Raw genomic sequence first — 21,468 nt, 5'->3', positions numbered from 1 at the left:
TTTTGTATAGAAAGAGTTAAATAGAAGGAAAGAGAAAATCGTTGGACTAATAATTTTTTTTTTGTTTTGCTTTTTTTCTTTTTTTTCAAAATTCTAACGGCGGGAAAATTTCAAATATTTCTATGAAATTTGACGACAGAGGGTGCGAACAATAACCGTGTCATTAGCGTACGCGTCGACAAGTTTTGTGTGTTCTCTTATATTAATATAAAAGTTTAGTTTCCCTGAATGTCCATAGTTCAGGGAAGTAAGGAACAAGAGGTTGGCAATATCGCGGGTCGTTCTCTATAAGAAGACGGATTCGGGTATCGGTAGCGGACCAAGAATAGCGAATTTATCCGTCCCGTGGCCGAGCGCTGTCTTACCACCGACCGCTCCCTCCGCTTGCAGCCACTTACGTTATTTCATGAGTGATCTTTCGTACGGTGACGCGCACGGATTGCGATTAGTTCGTATATGGGGGCAAGAGACGGTGGACGCTTATTTCAGCGTCTTGAGTTGGGCCTAGTGAATCCAAGTGAAGTGATATCGCCAAGTGGAAGATCCGGAACATTGTCCAAGAGGGAGTGAAGGGAAAGAAGGGAAGAGAAGACAAGAAAAAAAGAGAGAGATAGAAAGAAAGAGGGAGAGGGAGAGAGAGAGAGAAAGGGAGAACGAGACAGACAGGCAGACAGATAGACAGATAGAGGAAAAAAAGAAAAAGATAGAGTGAACGAAGAGGATCGAGAGTAACAGATAGAAGGAGACAAGAGAGAGAAAGAGAGAGGAAGATAGAAAGATAGAAAGAAGGAAAGGAAGAAAGATAGAGATAGATATAGAGATAGAAGTGGAAGGAGGCAAAGAGACCAACGCGCAGTGGTTATAAGGTTGTCGAGCTCGATTGTGCGTGTTCCGAGGCGATGTCTCTCGAGACTCGTTCGAGCTCGGCTCTATTTAAAAGAGCCGAACAGCTCAAACGTTGGGAACAATCTGAAACTAATCGGGAACCGGCCCAACCGCGTCAGGTAGCAAGGAAGATCAAATTTTCCGATGATTGTGTCTTTTTGGCGGCATGTGCGGCAGGCGACAAGGAGGAGGTTGTACGTTTACTCCAAAAAGGGGCGGACATCAACACCGGAAACGTCGATGGTCTCACGGCGTTGCACCAGGTAAGAAGACATCTTCTCTGTCTAATTTTATCATTTCCGTTGTTTACGTTTCACGCCAACCTGATAATCTTTTGATCAAGATTTTTGATGGGATTGATTTTAAAAAAGAAAAAGAAGAAAGTAAAAAAAGAAATGTTAATTTTACGTTCTCATTCTTTTTCGTTCTTGGATTTCATCTTCGTCTTACCGCCCTCTATCTATCTATCTATCTATCTATCTATCTATCTATATCTATCTATCTATCTATTTATCTGTCTATCCTTCTCTCTCTTTTTCTATCTATCTTTCTTTCTCTATTCACTGTTGGATGTAATGTAACATTGCGTGCAAAATGGCTGCTGCTAGTTTCAACTGTCCGAGTACAATTACGAATGAATCTTTAGATTTTATTGTCACTATTTATATTTTTGTTTGTAGGAGAATTCATGAAAGCACACTTTCGTTAGTCCCTTCTTTCTACTTCGTGTCTTTTTTTCGAATGTTGTTTATGTTATGAATGATGGCCTTTCTTTAGTTCTACACAGCGACGGCGGTAAACGTGGAAAGAATTTGAAAGATTATCTCATCTCTATCTACCGGAATTAAATTCTCCATGGCAATGATTGTATGACGTTCAAACTTACGTAGTTTTTAGGTACCATCTAATATTCTTCTATTTTGCAATAATATAAATTATCGTATAATTACACAAGTAATTTTCATTATTTATTTTTATCATATGTTTACTGATACTTAACTCAACAGTTTTGACGGTTAAAATGTTTGTTGAAAATATAGAACTTATATTTCGTAATAAACAATTAAAAACATATTAAAGTAATGAATTGCAAAAATTGTATTTTCAGTTGGTTCGCTCAGAACCTTAATTGGTACTATTGAATTTTAAAAAAAGAAGTCTCTGTAACAGAACCACATCGATTAAGAATTCTGAAATAGATTTAAATTAGGATGAGTCTAAAAATAACTGTAAAAGACGTTCATACTACCTATGAGTTTATATGAGACTTCAAAATTCTAATTCATTCTATGAGAGAAAAAAAAAATTACATTTAAGAAATTATTGTGTTTTTATATTATTCAAGAAATCAAATTTTTTTGCAAATTCTTAACTGGACACGTGTGTATTAAAAAATGTATTTATATGCTCTTAAGATTTTTATTTAGTATATTATGTATGTATATATATAAATACATATATTAAATTTTCATGTAACATAAAAAATTGAACTCCAGAATACGTAAGAATTACAGGAATGTTTACTTTTATTTATGGTTTCTATAAGGAAGTTTAGGCATTTCATAGATTTGCGAAAATAGCATATGAGAGTACATCAGGCATTAAATGCTATTTATAGTTCTCTGTTAGAAGTCGCAGCCCTCACCATTCGTGTTCTGCTTATATCCTCTGTCTTTAGCAGTGTTGTAATAAATAGTTCTTTGACAAGACCTGGATGGGACCTGTTATGTTCAAATTTCTTTACATAAAATTATTATAATGATATAATTTTGATATTTTTATAATATTCATAAGATTGTATAAATGTATTGCATTGCGTTGACCTATTTTTATTAAATATCAAAGTAATGAAACTAATCGATCAAATAAATAAGAATTGTGAGTTTATTAATTTAAGAAGAAAAAAAAATAAAAGAATAAATTTATAAGCAAAATGTACATTTTTATCATAGGCATGTATCGACGACGACCTGGATATGGTAGAATTTTTGGTAGAACAAGGAGCAGATATAAATCGTGGGGATAACGAAGGATGGACACCTTTACATGCTACAGCGTCTTGTGGCTTCATATCAATAGCCAAGTCAGTAGTTATATATTTTAAATTATTTGTATAAGTCTGAATTATTTAGTAATGTATTTTATATATAATACTATCATTTAATATAGATACTTGATAGAACAAGGGTGTAATTTGGCAGCAGTTAACAATGATGGCGAATTGGCCCTTGATATTGCGGAAAAGGTTGAGATGGAGGATATGCTACAGCAACATATAAATAAAGCAGGTTTGTTCTTGTATATTTGTAGAAGCAGATGCCAAATAACTTGAAATATTATTTTGACCACTTTATCTACTTTAGGCATAGATTGCGATCAAGCCAGAAGCGAAGAAGAAAGGTCAATGTTAAACGATGCAAGAGCTTGGAGATCGGGAGCGCCAGGCAAAGATTCAATGCATCCTAGAACAGGAGCTACTGCACTTCATGTTGCTGCTGCTAAAGGCTACATCAAAGTCATGAAGTAAAGTATCATATATTATGATGAAAAACAATTCCTGTGTAATCTAACAGTTTCATTGAAAAAAGAAAACTGGTAATTTCATATTTTGAATAATATTCTAGATACCATTTTATGTCAAGTATAAATTCAATACGTAAAACAGAATATATTATCCTGTTTTTAATAACTATACTTCAAAATTATTGTTTTAGTATTCTCCTTCAGGCCCGATGTGATGTCAATATGCAAGATTTTGATGGATGGACACCCTTACATGGTGCAGCTCATTGGGGTCAATTAGAAGCTTGTAAACTACTTGTGGATAACTTTTGTGATATGGACATCAAAAATTATGCAGTAAGTAGTAATACTTGTATCATAAATACTAATAATTTGATTCTGTTTATAGTAATATTTATTTTATTAGGGACAAACTGCTTTTGATGTTGCTGATGCGGATATTCTAAAAGATTTAGAAGAATTGAAACAAAAACAATCAACTATAATGAAAGATCATCCACAAATAATTAATAAAAAGCAACCTTCTATACCAAAGAAACGGTTTGTATATACACTCATTTATATTATAAGATATATTTATTGAATAAGTATGTACATTATATGCGCAGAAACTTATATCTATTAAAATTTGTGTAGTATTTCAACTAGTACTGATAGTACTGTAACGACGCAAGAGAGTCCCGAAATTTTAGAAGAGGAAACACCAAATAAAGTTAAAAAAGTAGAAGTGGAGATTCAATCTGATAAAGACGATTCTAGTACTGGAACGAATAGCGACGTCGGTAAGATTTTTAATCATTATTAGGAATGAGTTAGTTTGATATAAAAGTGATAACATTAGAAAAAGATTTAAAAAAATAAAAATAGAGAAATAGATATAGATATAGATAAAATGAACATTCAATATATAGTTTGTTTTTATAAGGATTATTTACCTATCTTAACATTGCAATTCTTCTAACATTGCTGCGTGGATAGAAGCAACACGAGAAACAGATATGGAAGAGAGTGATGGCGAAGTTGTTTCTGAAACTAGCTCAGAATCACGCTCTTCCACCTGCTCCAATCAGTCTGATAAGTCTAACCAATCAAACCATTCCACATGTCTTACAGATGATGGTAAGTTTTGTCTGTAAGACAGTATTTTTAATATGTTAATAGTAGTAGCGTATGTACAAATCGTACATACTCTCTCCTAAAAAAAAATGTTTCATTTAAATTAAAGGAAATTTAAAATCATGATAAAGATCATGTTATATTAAGTACATGAGAGAATAAATTAAAAATTAGGTATGACTGATAGCGTCGATAATAAATGTGATGATATACATTTTTTTATTTTCTTCTACTTTATTTTGTAGAGAAGAAAAATAGAGTAAACAAAGAGGAAACTGCAACTCACTCTCCACTATCTCCTATCGAAATTAATAAAGTTCCTAATCAAGTAAGTTGAAAGAACAAAAATATCTATAATATATAATTAGAACAAATTTTTTTACATTATTTTATTAATTTGTACGTATTTTTTATTAGGCTCCAGTATTGCCTCCTAAGCAACAAACTGATAATAATGAAGAGGGAGTTATTCCATCCTGGAGGCGTTCCGGCTCTTTCCGAAATAGGATACAAAATGTAGAAGGTAATTACTTAATTCTTCGATTAATATACAAAATGTATAAATTTATAATATGATCTTTTTAATAAGTATATATAATCTTAATAAAAAATATTTATTAGAACTTGAAGATAAGGACAAAAGTACTAAGTTGCTGAATTCACCAAACAAACTCCCGACAGAACCGGAGGTAGTATTAAGAAGAACACACAGTTTTGAGACAGATGAAAAGTAAGTTCATTAATACATATTTTTTGCTATTATTTTAATATATATATTATATATATATATATAATATATATTTTTATATTGCCTATATTTTATTAGCTTCATATATGTAACATTGTGTGATCTGCGTTTATGCTTTTTTGTTATTTGAAGGCTCCTCTGGTTGTTCATTATAAAGTCTATGTTAACATGCTTATGTTCGTTTATGCAAAGTATGTTGTAGAATTATGCCCTAATGTCAACTTATGCTTATATGTAAAGTTCCAACATCTAATATATTCATATACGGAGTATTGTACTGCACATAGAGATTAAACAATTGAAACTAGTAGATTACAAGTATAGTTTTGTATTTTAATTTGAGAAAGTTACAAATAATTTATTCTAAAATGTATATTTAATTGAAATAGTTTACTTTTTTTAAATTTATAATCTCAATGAAAATATTAATTATTCATATAGAATATTACTTCAGAAGAGTCTTTAGTTATATAATTAATATTTTTTAACATAATTTAAATTTTATACTCATCTTAATCATTGTTCAATATACAAGATACTGCACTTAAAATGTAACATTTAGGTATTTTTTTTATTGCTTTTGAATAATTTTTATATATATAAATATCAATATTGAAAGCATTATGGAATGAAAAAAGGGAAAATAATAATAGAAAGATCATTTTCATAGATTGTCAAATGGATCATTGTTAGAAATTTGTTTACATTCAAAAGCATTCAAAATCTTGTAAATGTTTTGTTTTTAGTGCTGTATCTTGTATGTAGACAATTAGTGTAGCAATATGCATGGCACGATGCATGTTATGCAGGTTCTATGAGCAGTACTTGGCATTACACGCTCGTATCAAGGCATCTTCCTGCCCTACTCTCCATCGTTGTAACGCAGTTTCTCCCACTCATACCAATGCTACAACACGTTCTGCATCTCTGCGCGAAACACACAGGTACAAGTGCATGTTTCATAATTGATTTACATAATATTTATCACAATATTAATTATTATATATCACATCACAAATAAGATAAAAAATCACTAAACAAAATTCTTTATATTTTTTGAACCACATTGTGTTATGATACACAATGTGTACACATACTCATTATACTTACATGATATACAGAATGATAAACATAATAATAAATTAAATGATTAATAATAATTTAATATATAAATTATTTGATTCTTCAATATTCTCTTAATGCACATTTTAATTTTTCTATACGGCACCATAAATACTTGTATATGTGTATTTGAAAATTTGTATACTTAAAATTATTATTATTATTATTATTATTATGCTTTTTTTTTTGTGCTTGGTGATGGTTTCAATAATTTCTTTGCTTTATATTCTATTTCTTTTTTAAAAGTAATATGAAAAATGTATAAAGATTAATTAATTTCAATTGAACAATACATAAAGTATAAAGAGTACGAAGATCATTTTATTACTAAGAATTATTTATGATTATTGAAATTGAGAATTCACTTTTAGTCATATATTTTACAATAATTAGAATCGTTTTATTTTGTTATTATATTTCATTCTACATTGTCTTTTTATTTTGGGTTTAGAAGAAAAGAAATCAAATTAAATTTGGAATTATCAAGAACGCCACAGGGAAGCAATACACTTTCACCAACATCTGTATCTAAAACATCACCACTAAGTGCACTGCCAACTACAACCACAACAACTGCCAACACAATGACGACGACAATTGCTACTAGTCCTGTTCCTCTGAATCAGATACGCAGGTAATTATTTGTTTGTTCTTAGATTAACACCAGGTGGTAGCAACAAGCAAAATATAGTTTTTGAATAGATGAAGAATATGATTAATTATAAGAGAGATAAGAAATTTTTCATAGAAACAAAATTCCCTTATGTAATACGGTTATATCATATTGGAACAACTGGAATTAAGTTATCGTGATTGAAATTATAATAATGCTCGCGCCATGCATTATAATATCATTTAATATGACTGGGTAGTGTTCAACCAATGGAAGCTACATCTACACTTCTATCGAGTCCAAACAATACTGTACCAGTATCTGGAACTCCCACCACACCTGGAGGGAGCAAGCTAAGTCCAGGAAATATCTTCAAGAATTTCTTCAAGTGGGTACCTAATGTTTGACCTGAGAGGAATTCTCTGGAGAAGTGTGATCTTGCGTATCTTAAGATGTCTATACGCACAAGATTAATTTACTGACAATAGCATGGACCTTTGCTTTGCAGTGTGATTAGCTTTTTCAGTTGCATTATATATATATACATATATATATATATTTTTTTTTTTTTGAATTTTTTTTCGTCCATATAATTATTTTCGTATTATTTGCAAAAAGAATTTAGAAACATTGCAATAAATAGATCTAAGATGACTGATAAAAGTAAGTAATGTGTCAAATTTTGATTAACAGAAGTACAGTGTGGCCATGATGTATTTTGACAAGTATCTTATTATAGGAATCAAGATCTAAAAACCCATATATTCGTTTCTGTTTATTAACAGAGGAACTTATTAGTCAGTTTTTCATGTCAATTGAAAAATGTATCGTTTGTTTGTTTGTTCTTTCTTTTTTGTGATACCTTGTCCTCCGTGTCTCTTATATTTATACATACTTCATTCACTTACCTATTTTCTATAAATTTAGAAATTTATTTCGTATATTTCATACAAACAGAAAGTCATTTAAAAAATAAGGTTCTTACAAAAGTAGGTATTGATTTGCAGGAACAGAAATTCTTTACCATCGAAAATTTTTGCAATGGGAGCAACATTATATTTTGGATTATACACGGACACTATGATTGCTTGCACATTATTTTTAAAACAATGCTTAAATGATTATAAAATTATGTAATCTTTATGATATAGTACTATTATTATTATATAAATATCACAATAATTTTCATTTCTATGTTATGTACAACTAAATACTCTTTTTGTTCCAAATTATAGTATACAAAAATTTTGACTGAAAATAGTCAGGGAGAAGTTAAAAATTAATGTAGAAAGAATAATTAATCATTTTATTACATGATATTTTTTTGCGTTGCATTGACTGCTGCTGAAAGATATTGATAAACACATCTCGTGAAGTAATTTCTTTTTATTTGTATGCTTAATCTTATAATTTTTGCCACCTTGTATGTATATAATTGACTCCAAATAGCTTTGTAATGTTAACAACACGTTATCAAGTAAAAAATAATCAAATAAAATGCATAGAAATGTATGACATAATTTGGGACAGAAGGAGTAGTAAATAAATGAGAATATTTTACTATTTTTTAGTTAATATAAATTGCATTGGTGGTGTACATTTACATATATGTTATATCATGCGTATTTTTCTTTCTCTTCAGATCTTTTGTCCCACCTGTTCGCGATGAAGAAAGCGAAACACAAAGAAAAGCACATGCAAAGAGAGTAAGAGAAACTCGACGTTCAACTCAGGGAGTAACATTAGATGAAATCAAGAGTGCAGAACAACTTGTAAAGAAAAAACAACAGAACAACGAAGTGTCTAGTTTGACAGCGCCTTCTCCACAGGTAACGATATTACATCTTCATTTTTTTTTTTTTTTTATATGACAACAATATTATATTTTTATTGTTTAAAAAATATCAAAGAAGAGAAATGATAAAATTTATAGTTTCCTGAAGAAGTTCGTCTTTTTTATCATTTTGCATTGTTAACATAGTGATGCTCCTCTGCTAAGATCATAAAATACCATGAATAGCTTTTTGAATGACAAATACTGATATTAATTATGCTTTCTAGTTTTTCCCTTTTTTTAATTTAGAATTAAACACGAAAATAAAATTTATATACTTACACAGTTGAGATATATTTCATTTTTACATACTACTCTACATGTATGCGTCGATAGCTTCTGCATAACAAAATTCTACATAATATGAGTTTATTCATATTTTTTTTATTAAACCAACCAGCCTGCAGCTTCTGTCAGCAATACAGCCTCAATCACAGCTACAATAACAACAGCAACTCCTACTACAGTGACTGCGAATAAACCTTCTGAAGAATCTAATTTGCCTGAAAGGCGACCTTCTTGGAGACTCAGGGTAGATAATGGAAGCAAGGTCGGTGATACCTATAATCTTCAAGTATATACACTTAAAAATTCACAATGCAAAAATTTGTGTTCGTGGATATTTCATATCATTGGTTGGAATTACAACTAATCGGTTGTTATAGTAGATACTGACTGATAGTATTATATATTTGCTTATATATCGACAGACTAGGCAAACACATTGCATTGATCTTCTCCAAACTAAATTCTCGAATGCATATAATTTATATTTATAGTGGTACGTGTGGGCGTACATGCCTGAAATATTTCTTTTTGTTTTTTTTTTGTTCAGTTTGTATTATTTTCTATTATATTCATAATTTTATAATGCAAATCTAATGTGCTATGTTAAAGAAAAGAAAAAAACATGCAGTGTCAGTGTGATTAAAAAGCATGTGTTCACGTATTATAATGAATAACATTTAAAGAATGTTGAATTATAATTTACAAGAAAACAAAATTTGTACTCTATTATTGATATTTATTTATTTTTATTTATTACCTTATTGCTTTATAAAAGTAAAACAGAAATCCCATGTGTAATATATTTTTATTTAAGTTATGGTGCATAAATGTTTAATTTACACTGGTATTATATAAAATTAGAGTATATTAATGAATAGATTCATTAGGGAATATGCAAAAATAAGTTATATATGTATATATACATGAAAGAAAAGAAAAAAAATAATGCGAGCTTACTGCTGACATATTAATTTATAGCTACATGGGAAAGATTTAATTTAGAGATGTTTTTGTAGAAAATGCATGAAAGAAACAGTATTTTTGTTTTTTATAAGATGGTATCTTTTTTTTTTATTGTACATCTTATCTTTAATTTTCATATTTAAAACTTTGGCTTTCACTATATTTTCAAGTAGATAGAATTGTATATATAATAAAAGTATGTAAATGATGTGTAAATACAACTAATATCTGCATAATTTTGTACTTATGTTATCAGTCTTATCAAGAAAATTAAACTGGTTTTACCATCATGTCGATCTGCTTTATTTTGCACCCATTACTTGCACTATTGAATAAAGATTGATAAATAAACAAGAATTAACTTATGAATATTCAAAATTTAAATATATTATTCAGTTTCAGTTAGAGGATGCAAATAACAGGTCACCTGACATTACATCTACTTATATGAGAAGACCATCTGGTGGAACTGGTATACCCAGACCATCATCGGCACCCGTGGAAACAATCACACCGAGTCCTGCAGAAACTACTGTTACATTACCACTTAGACGATCATTGAAACCATCAGAGGATAAAGGTGAATACTTAAAGAGTATAATTAATACCACATTTTTATCTAAAAGATATGATAAAAACTTAAAACTTTATTTAACATTCTCATTGATATAATATTTAACATAGTACTTGATTCATTTTTGCTTGCTTTTCCAACTATCTTTTGAACGAATATATACAAATTTCATTATAATTATATAAATATTATATTCATTATAGAACAAGATAAAGAGAATGATAGCAGAAATGCTCAAGCTACACAGGCAGTTATACAAAGGAGAAGGAGGCCTAAAAGACGTTCTACGGGTGTCGTTCATGTTGATATGGATGTTAGTAATATTTTTTAATTTTAAAAAAAATTTTTAAATTAAAAATCCATTTTGAATGAACAAATATTGACATTAAAAAATTGTTTGTATTTTATAAGAAAGATCAATTATCTACATAATAATATAATATAATTCATGATAATTAATTTTTCTCTTTTTTATAAGTATTTTTTAATGTATTTATGTGCTTATGATTTTTTTTATATGTATATATTTATTTACAGGAAATAGATCCTGAAAAACAAGACATATCTGTTGGTGGTGATTTTGAGGATACTAAAGTAAATCACAGTGAGGTATGTAACTAAATATTTATATTAATATTTATAAGCTATTTTTTATTTGCGTGTATTATTGTAAATAATGTCCTGCCTTGTAGAAGCTTTGTCCTATTTTTAGATTAGCTTCTGCGAAGATTAAACTCTAATTCACGTTTGCTTGGATAAAAATAGTTTTCTCTCGTATCTATATAACTATTTCTTATTATAATATATTAATATCATATAAAATTCTTTAACTAATACCATCAATGGAATAAATACGATGCAGTTAAGTTTTTCTTTAATACTTACAATTAAATTTTGTTAAAAAGTTATATATGCATTTTATTTATAGAATATCAATAATAGTACAATTTAAATAAGGAAAATGGTATGAGTATGCTTTGGTTGTTTCTAAAAATATACGATTGACATTTGAAACTTGATGTGCCTTTGACATTTAAGCTCACCATAAAAAATAGAACAAATTAATTTTAGAAGATTAAAAGATTACTATTAAATTTAAAGAAAAGTAATAAAAAGTTTATCAAAAAAATATGGAAACATTATATTCATTCTATTAGTAGAAAATTTTTCAGAAAAATGAAGAATTATATTAAATTCTTCTATTTTAATTTATATTGGTACAATAAACCTCATTTGTTAATCTAGAGCACGAATTGTAACTAATTATATTTCTGAGATATCTGTGCAATATAATACGTTTTCGAAGTCTCCTCAAATAATACTGTGTAGTTGACCAGAAACACACAACCTTGACATGAGTATGGGTATCTGCATGTGTTCCATAAATAGATCACAGAAGCAACACGGTGGAGTAAACTGGCTGATGACTTGAGTTCCACTACCCAGTCTGCGTCAGTCAAACTCTTGCTGTCAGTAATAGTAGACTGTTTTCATGCAGTAATATTTAAAAAAAAATTTATTTGTGTCATATATTGCATACAATGTTGTGATCGTGTTAATTTTAGATTATATGTATAGATTTTATTGCGAAAATGTCTTCGTATAGAAAAAGAACGCAAGGGAAGCCTACAACAGCTGCAGGTTTAAGAGCTCAAGCATCTGCAAATGGAAGTTCCATTTTTGGAAATAGACCGCGTAGTGTGCCTACATTATTTTCTTTGAATCAAAATAGTTATGCAACCTTATTAGGGATTAATAATATAAACTCATATGGCACTCCAAGTTTTTTACATAAAAATACAAAACATACTGGATCCTTTAGAAAAAATCCATATTCTAATTCTACAAACAGTTTAAATTATCAAAATTCATTCACAACATATGGTGGAACATCTTCAGGATATGGCGGAGTCATTTTGCCAACTCATTCATCAAATAGTTCTCTGAATCTTTCCACTCCGTCTTCTAGTTATAGTTATATAAATCTAAGTCCAAACAATCACCCATCATTGCAAAGAGCTGAGAGTTTTAATAAAACCAAATTGAAATCAAACGTTAGTCTGGGCTCTAGAAGTGCCAGTCTACAAAGTTTAACCAGTTCTGAAGGATATGTAGTAAGAACTTACAATAAACGATAAAACTGAATTTTATATAATATCTATTTAATTTTTTGTAGTTTTCAATTGAAAAATCTATTAGGTTTTATTAGTGAAATGTTTATATATTTTGTTTTAGACTGGAAATGATAGACCTGGAAGATCGAATAGACTAGGTTCTGTATCATCAATATCATCTGAAATATCTTCAGCTTCTGCAAGAATCAAATCTACGACTTCAGAAAATGGTGAAATTGACTATAAAAAATTATATGAGGAATCTCAAGCGGAAAATGAAAGACTTAGAGAAAAGCTTAAGCGGTCAGATGAACAGTTAAAAGAAGTTAGAAGTTTATTAGATAAGGCGCAAAATTCTCAGAACAAGTCAGTTTTATCTGAGGCTGAAAAAAGGGAAAGGAGGGCCATGGAAAGGAAGTTATCAGAAATGGAAGAAGAATTAAAGGTATGATTATTGTTAAGTTAATATTTATATTCTTAGTATTCGCGCGCGTTTTTGTACCGTATTATGAAAGAGAGAATTTTAAGGAAATCACATCTGACTTATTTAGTCTTATATTTGTAAGTGACCGAGTTATAGAAAATTATTTTTTCATCTTAATTCAAATTTATTCGTCTCAACTACATTATTCATATACCTGTAATTACGTGTTTCCTTAGATTGCACGTTAAAATTTTTTCCGTTGTTTTGATTGCCACTGCTGAGTGCAGCAAAAATATGCATTTTTATCAATATCTACTATTTATCGTTAATTCAAGAACTGTAAGCTTTAGCGCATTGCTTTTTTTCTTTATTTTTGCCATCTTTCGGTGCTTATACCTCTTTTGTATTTTATTTTATTTATTACGATTTATGCTTGGTTTTATCACACATAGTGTGAAAGTATTTTTATTGGCACGGTTTTTTCTCTTTTTTTTCGTTTTTCTCCATTCCTTATTTTCTTTCGTTTTTATTCTATTATTCCGTGATTTCCATCATTATGCTTTGGGCCATACGGTGCTCAAAAATTAGTGGATATTATTCATAAAATAGATCAATCATGTGGTTCTGGTTGCTGGGGCTTTTATCAAACGATCAGATTCGGGCTAATCGTTTCACTGTTTACAGCAATTACAAAAGCTCAAAGCTGAAAATGAGAGATTGAAAGCCGAAAATCGGGCACTTACCCGCGTCGTATCCAAACTCACCAATACTACTAAATAGGTAAAGGACATGACAGCATTTGCGTTAACATACATCGTACTTCACGTACAACTTAATTAATTCATTAATTACAACTTTATGTTCTGATGATTTGCAACATTAAAACTCTGAAACGATATTGCTCACTCACTTATATATATTTAGCTTTGTGCAAACATTTACCTTCTTTAGTTATTGTCACTAGCACGATAATCATGTTTATATTTCAACACATTTACAAAAAAAAACATTAGGAATATCCATCTTCATCTTTTTACAAAAATTCTCTATAACTCTTTCAGATATACGTACTTAATTTACATATCAGCAGAATCAAACTTTCATTTTGACCGCATTATAATGTGATAACGCTTTTCTCTATCCATTATCATTTATATAATAATTATATAATACTTTCATCACTTTTTTATTTAATAACAGAAATAATTTCGACTTTTTTTCATACATTATTCCATTTTCACTTTCATATTAATTGTGTTAATGCATGTTATGCAAATTAAGAATCATATATATTATGATAAAATTGTAACAACATATTTTTAATTTATCAGTAAGTATTGAAAAGTAGGTTTTCTCTATTTACATATATATATATAATATATTGATTGATATATTATTATTATTATTATTATGACAAGTTAGTCACAAAACTTCTCGTATAACTTTTACAAGTGTAGTTTATTTTTAATTAGTTAATATAATTAAAAATATGCTTTTTATAGATTTTATTGTTACATTATATCCTATGCACAGATGAAAGTAACAATTATTATGACAGATTTATGGAAATTTAGATTCATAATATGAATTAGTTTTTATTCTATCTATCTAAAATATAATTTTATTGATGATATTTAAATATTTCAGATGTATACAATTGTATATTTCTTTTGGCAGCTTTTTCATTAAGCAACACGATAATTAATTTTAATATTGGATGACTTTGTGGATTTGATAATGATACTATGAAATTATTCAGATAAAAGTAACAAAGAAGAGAAAATAATGTCGTTTTAGTGCGATAAAGAAATATTTACAAAACAATGTCTACAGAAGTGTATAGTTAGCAGTATCGATTCCGACAAAATTAAATGTGTATTCTTCATGTCCTTGTAAAAGTTAGTTTAACAGTATCGGATAAAAAGATAACTCACAATCAAGTGTTAAATTATTAGTTTTCTATTATATTATCCAACGAAAATAAAAAACAAATACATACACACACACACGCACATTCAAAAGTTTCACATAAATTGACAATCATATATTTTTTATTTTCGTATTTTATTTTCTTGATATATTTCTTTTTAACTGTTCATTCGTATAAAATTTATGTAATAAATTTAAATAGTTATATTGTCAATAAATTTAGGTAGGTATTTGAAACACATACAGTTATCTTATATATTATATATAATATGAGTTTAGATATAAAATTCTAAAATCTGTGGTAGCAATATTTTCTTATTTCATATAATAATATTCTATTACATTTACAATTTTCATTTGATAATGATTAGTTAGCAATCGCTGTTTTTAATATCAATTTAATAACAATTTTAAGTTGCAATGTTGCCTGCTATTTTGACAAATTTATATTAAAATATGTGATCTGCATAATAATTTCTTTTATCCAATTCATAGTAACATTGTTTGTCCATATCCATATGATGATGATGATGATGATAATGATGATAATGATGATAATGATTGATGATGATGATGATGATGGTGATGGTGGTGATGATGATAACGATGATAACGACGATGATATATATTATTATTTCTATTGACATATGCATATTGAACTTTTTTTACAGGTAATGGATCAGTTAAAATGTGAAAACCAGAGGCTAAAGGATGAAAATGGTGCCTTGATCAGAGTGATCAGTAAATTATCCAAATAACTTCAGTGCTCTCCCATGTTAAAAGCAACATGAATCCTTTTTAATTGTGCTGCTCTTGCATTGATTGAATTCTTTTAAATGGTACAACATATTCATTATATTGTTAATATTCTTATAATGTATATTGTATCATCACATTACTGATGAATTTATTCTTGTGCTAGAAACTTAATTTATTATAAGTAAATATCAGTTACTGGCGTGGCTGTGCCAAGAGCGATAAAGTCTTGCTCCTATTCCTACGATCTTATATTTGATCATGAGCAAATTTAGAATTTTTACTATCTTGGATTTTGTTTTCTTTTTTTTTTTTTTTTTTCTCCAATATCAAAGATAAATTTCTTAGATCATGATAGTGCCAATACTACATGAAGAGCAGGTTGAGCTTTATTCAATCCGTATGTAAAAGAATTCTTTTATTATAACAACAATTTTTAATTAATCATGCTGTTGATGTTGACTCTTTCTAAGCACATTTTGTAAATATATAATAACTTGTGCGAAACGTTCTACCCTATGGGATACAGATAAATATACATATACATATACACATACACATAATTAAAGTAGAGTTTACTATTTATATATTATCTTTCTGACATTCGTCCTTAAAAAATCTATAAGTTACAATTGCCATGGCATTTTATAAAATACATAGAACAAAGTGAGAAAGCTGTGGATTAAGGAGATGATTTTCACAGTACTCAAGTGGCCTTTTTCTAAAGACTGTCATTTTTAAATCTTTTATCATTATGATTTTTTCGTCGAACGTTTCAATTATCATAGTGATAACTTTTTTATGCTATTTTGCTGCTTTTTTTCTAGTAATAATGCAGCAAATATCACTTTTGAATGAAATTAATATGCTATCTTATATTTCTCTAAAGTAATATATGTGCATTGCATTAATGCATATTAGCATTTGGAATTTTATCAAAAAAAACTGTTAATTTTAACGAATTTACTAATACGTATACCAAATAGGTCGAGCATATTTTTGCAGTAGCGTTCGTGAAAAAAGGTATTAATCTTGCATCTGATTAGGTTTGTAAACCGTATTCATAGACATAGGCATTTTTTCAACAGCAGTAAACCCTTTATACAAAATTTTACAAAAATAATTCATTCAGTAAATTTAATTATTTGATGTACTAAGAAAAATGTCTTGTTAATGAATACGGCTCTACATATTTATAAGTAATTAAAAGAAAAAATATCGTACAAGTGACATTGTGTTTTTTTTAACAATTTTATTGTAAACAATTGTAAAAAGGTATATGGAGGTAGTTATTTCATAATGAAATTTGTTATAAAATAACACTCTTGTGTAACTGTTTAGTATATAGATATGTTCTCTGTATTATATAATAGTGATATGTATGTGCTTATTGTATTATATAGTTTCAAAGTGTTCACATGAAAAAAAAAAGAAAAAACAAAAAAAAACAAAAAGTTCTTATATATAAATACAAATTTATATGTGTAGGATCTATGGAAAAAAAAAAATAGATTATAACTGAACAATTGGATAAAGAATTAAATTAGATCCATTTGCTTTTTATATAACATCAGTTCTATTATTCATTGTATACTTTCAAAATCTTAACTTGATAATTTTTTAAATAATTGATTTATTCAACAAATTTTTCAATTCTATGTATAAAACAAGACTATTCTCTATTGTATAGTTATAATCAATATGTATAATAACTGATTTAACTGCAATTTGCAATATGCAGGATGATCTTTATCAAATATATCCTATATTATTGTTTACATAATTAATATTTTAATATGACGTATTTTTATTAGTATTACGAATGAGTAATAAGAAAATAATAGATGCTATTTTAATTAGTGCAGTAATCAATTACTAGATGATATTATTCATTTTTATTATTATCAGTATTTATAAAATTAGAGAAACAATTTAAATGTGAAATAGTTTTTCAAGGATTAAAATGTCTGAGAAAAAAATATCTTTTATATATTCTATAGTTTTATTTAATATATTAATATAAAATAAAAGAAATGTACAAGTCATTTGTATCTATCTGAAATGTTCAAGTTGTTAGCATATACTATAATCATTTTTTTCGTATGAAAACTATTCATAATTTGATAAAGATTGTCATCTGCTTTTATCTTCCAGGATATAATAGTAGACATGTCACATACTCAGGCATAAAAAATGAATATAATGACGAAGACTTATTGAATGCTATGCGATATGTCTATACTTTATTTAATGATTATAAATATTAAGAATAAACCTACTACGATTCTGGCAACACGTTTATAGTTGCAAAAGGAGACTGATAATTCTAGTCTCCAATTTGTAATATCAGAATTATTTATTTCCTATTTGATTTTGTACTTGTGACATTACAATTTATAGAGAATTATGTGCAAAAAGTTTATCGTGATTTTTTATATAATATTTTGGATATGATAATATGTAAATATGTTAGAAAAAACAGCTTTTTAAAGCAATCGTGAAAGTTCTTTTATATATATATATATATTACATATATATACATTATAAAATAGTGTGACCAAAAAAATATATTAAAATTAAAATGAGCAAACAAAATAACATACAAAACTGCTTTGTGCTATTATATACATACCAGGTAAGTTCATAAATGCATACCTTTTTCTTAGGAAGTTATTAAACGATTCAGAATTGACGATACTTTTTTCATGTTAGCACGTTCATTTGTACTTTGGGCTACTTTCCCTAACAATGTTCTAAATTCTTTTTTCTTCTTTCCAACTGCATATTTTTTTGCAATTTTTGGATTTTCTTCAATAACTTTTTTACATATAATTTCTAGTTCCTTTTCATCATTTATTAATATCCAGTTATTCTCTTTCGCAAGCTATACGTAATAAATATACATTAAGTGCTTATAGAATTTAATTCTACCATAAAATGTATTTATTTCACACAGTAGCTAATTAAGCGGTAATTTTTGTAATGTAAAACATTAAACTTACCTGACTAGGACTTTTGTCTGATTTATCATTTAAATATTTTAATATTTTTATTGCTGTTGCCGGATTAATTTGATCAGATTGCACCAAATCAATTAATTCTGAAATATATTCTATTTTATCTTGGCTAAAAAAGTATTGTTAATTAATATTTTTAACAAATAGTTGCATCCTAATTAAACAAATGTATTTATATCATAAATTTACTAAAATAGAATATATAAAAACTTACCAATAATCAAAATTTATTTCATTTGAGTTCAAAAATAACTGTAATGTATTTATGATGAAATTTGCCGCTATGTTTGGATCAAAATTTTTATTTCCTTCAATTATATTGAAAAATAACTCCAAATAATCTAATTCATTCTAAAATAAAATAAAAGTAAATTATATTAAAATGATCATATTTTTTTGTTTAAACTAAATGACATTAAAACTAACACATAATTGTAAAATCAAACGATCCTTAAGACCATATTTTTCTTTCAACCTTCTACGTTTTTCAAGTGGTAGTTCAGGTAATTGTTTTTTTAATGTAGCAACATCTACTAAGTTATATTTATTGTTAGTATTCTCAAGACATATTCGCAGAGGAAGAAGATCTGTTTCAGGCATAAACCGATAATCCTAAAATTAATATATTAAATTATTTTTTCAAAAAATATATATATATATTAACATTAAAAGTTAATAAATTGAAAAACTAAAATTTAATGTACTGACACATTATATTATACCTGTTTTTCCTCTTTTTCTCGTAATGTAACTGTTTTCTTGTTTACGCTATCCCATGCTCTAGTTTCATTAATAACTGACTTCCCACACTGTAGAAGTAAAATCTGTCGGTTTATCTCGTATCTTATGGCAGAAGCAACAGCACGTACATGTGCAATATTTTTTAACTCTGTACGAACTCCTAAATTATCATCCGAACTTACGGAAACATTTGCATCGATTCTGAATGCTCCTTCTATAATATTATGTTAGAATTATAGAAATCGATATTTAAATGATATTATATTTACAAATAATATATATATTTTGTAGACCTTCCATTTTACACGAGCAAGTACCCAATATTCGAAAAATATTGACTAATTCTTTTACAGCAGCTGCTGCTTCTTCTTCATCATGTAAATCTGGCTCAAAAACTAATTCCATCAATGGTACACCAGCACGATTTAAATCAATGAGATTCCTATTACAACAGATATATGATCTCTGTAATATATTGATATTATAATTGAAAAAATTATAATAAAAGAACAATAATGAAACATTTGATTGTGGATTATATAATATTTACACTATATAAACAACTTAAAATAATTAATATTATTGAAATCACTTTTTTTTACCTTCCAGCAGATTCATCGTGAAAACTTCGTCCACTGTCTTGTTCTAATTGTATCTGTTTTATTTTTGATACTTTTTCATATGGTTCTTTACATACTTTTGGATTTTCTACTAAGAAATGTAATTCACCATTACTAGCCAATGGTTGTTTGTATTGTGTAATTTGATATCCTGCCTAAGCAGAAAATACATGGAAATAAATGCAACACTCCTATATCAAATCATGATAATTAATTTGATCTATGAGCGACTCAAATATATTTGAGCATATTTATTATTAACAAAATACTTAACGTACTGGTAAATCTGGATAAAAGTAATGTTTTCTTTCAAAGATTGAAATTTCATTTAATGTACAAGATAATGCTAAGGCTGTAGTAACACCTGCTTCGACACATTTTTTATTAAGCACCTACAATAATTTATCTTGTTAATTCATCTTCATATATATATATATATATATATATATATGTATAAATAATTAAAAATGTTACCGGCATTGTTCCTGGAGTCGCACAATCGAAAAAAGATACGCAAGAATTAATTGGTTTTTGAAATTTTGTAGAAGATGGAGAAAACAATTTTGAATTCGTTGCTATTTGTGCATGAATTTCTAAACCAATAGTGGGCTTCCATTTCTTCCTAAAATATTATAATAATCAATACAAATATTGGTAATTGTTAAAACAAATAAATAAATATACAGGGTCGTCGTTTTAATAAACTGAAAAAACTATACATTGTTTTTTGATAAATATTTGAAATGGTATATTGAGACCATACTTTTTTAACAACAATAATTCTATTTAAAAAAGACCAGTACTAATTTTATTTTTATTTTCTCAGTAAAGCGACTTTTGAGACATGTAATTTGTCCTTTAATATTATTATTTTAAAAATAATGTTTATGACAGTAGTGGTTTTTACTTGATTACGTGTTCTTGCGTTGACAAGTATATTCGTGGAAATCGAGCGATTGTATTTTGTTGACATGTGATAAAGATTTGACTAGATTTGACGGTGATATTCATGTTCAATTTAAAAACTAAATAAATTCAATGTTTTTCTATGAACATTTCAAGATCAATTACAATGAAGTTAGTCGAGTTCGAAAAATCGATTAGTTGATTTCGACTATCGATTAGTTAATTTCGACTATCGAAATTATCTCTAAAATTTTAACCAATAGAAATCGAAGAAAATCCAAAGAGATTTTAACGT

General features: G+C 27.8%; 2 protein-coding genes across 10 annotated transcripts; one reads left to right on the top strand and one right to left on the bottom strand.

Moving 5' to 3' along the window:
* The first annotated feature begins 771 nt into the window (after positions 1 to 771).
* LOC122524385 (protein phosphatase 1 regulatory subunit 12A) lies at positions 772 to 16,452 on the top strand. 8 transcript variants are annotated; one of them, XM_043646638.1, is made up of 22 exons: positions 772 to 1,148; positions 2,838 to 2,968; positions 3,055 to 3,173; positions 3,249 to 3,408; positions 3,600 to 3,744; positions 3,815 to 3,948; positions 4,045 to 4,190; positions 4,387 to 4,527; positions 4,770 to 4,852; positions 4,942 to 5,047; positions 5,146 to 5,254; positions 6,082 to 6,216; positions 6,846 to 7,028; positions 7,267 to 7,395; positions 8,650 to 8,836; positions 9,242 to 9,391; positions 10,489 to 10,672; positions 10,870 to 10,979; positions 11,204 to 11,275; positions 12,902 to 13,225; positions 13,889 to 13,984; positions 15,805 to 15,892. In XM_043646638.1, the coding sequence occupies exons 1-21, from the start codon at positions 900 to 902 to the stop codon at positions 13,982 to 13,984; spliced, it is 3,093 nt and encodes a 1,030-aa protein (XP_043502573.1). In that variant the 5' UTR covers positions 772 to 899; the 3' UTR covers positions 15,805 to 15,892. The 8 variants fall into 8 exon arrangements, with proteins under 8 accessions (XP_043502573.1, XP_043502566.1, XP_043502565.1 ...); XM_043646631.1 differs by lacking the exon at positions 7,267 to 7,395 and having other exon boundaries at positions 6,849 to 7,028; XM_043646630.1 differs by lacking the exon at positions 7,267 to 7,395.
* Positions 16,453 to 18,105: 1,653 nt separating this feature from the next.
* On the bottom strand, positions 18,106 to 21,343 carry LOC122524384 (glutamyl-tRNA(Gln) amidotransferase subunit B, mitochondrial). Of its 2 annotated transcripts, none has more exons than XM_043646628.1 (10): positions 21,175 to 21,343; positions 20,742 to 20,889; positions 20,546 to 20,659; positions 20,250 to 20,422; positions 19,941 to 20,089; positions 19,629 to 19,861; positions 19,333 to 19,518; positions 19,121 to 19,257; positions 18,892 to 19,015; positions 18,106 to 18,773 (listed from the first exon to the last, which is right to left on the bottom strand). In XM_043646628.1, exons 1-10 carry the CDS (start codon positions 21,276 to 21,278, stop codon positions 18,552 to 18,554), a joined length of 1,590 nt encoding a protein of 529 aa, XP_043502563.1. In that variant the 5' UTR covers positions 21,279 to 21,343; the 3' UTR covers positions 18,106 to 18,551. The 2 variants fall into 2 exon arrangements, with proteins under 2 accessions (XP_043502563.1, XP_043502564.1); XM_043646629.1 differs by having other exon boundaries at positions 20,742 to 20,885; positions 21,175 to 21,330.
* Between the last annotated feature and the right edge of the window lie 125 nt (positions 21,344 to 21,468).

This window comes from Polistes fuscatus, unplaced genomic scaffold (genome assembly GCF_010416935.1).
Source record: "Polistes fuscatus isolate 324 unplaced genomic scaffold, CU_Pfus_HIC Scaffold7, whole genome shotgun sequence".
NCBI lineage: Eukaryota > Metazoa > Arthropoda > Insecta > Hymenoptera > Vespidae > Polistes > Polistes fuscatus.
The sequence above is the reverse complement of the archived record's forward strand: the minus strand, read 5'-3'. Positions and strand labels throughout refer to the sequence as shown.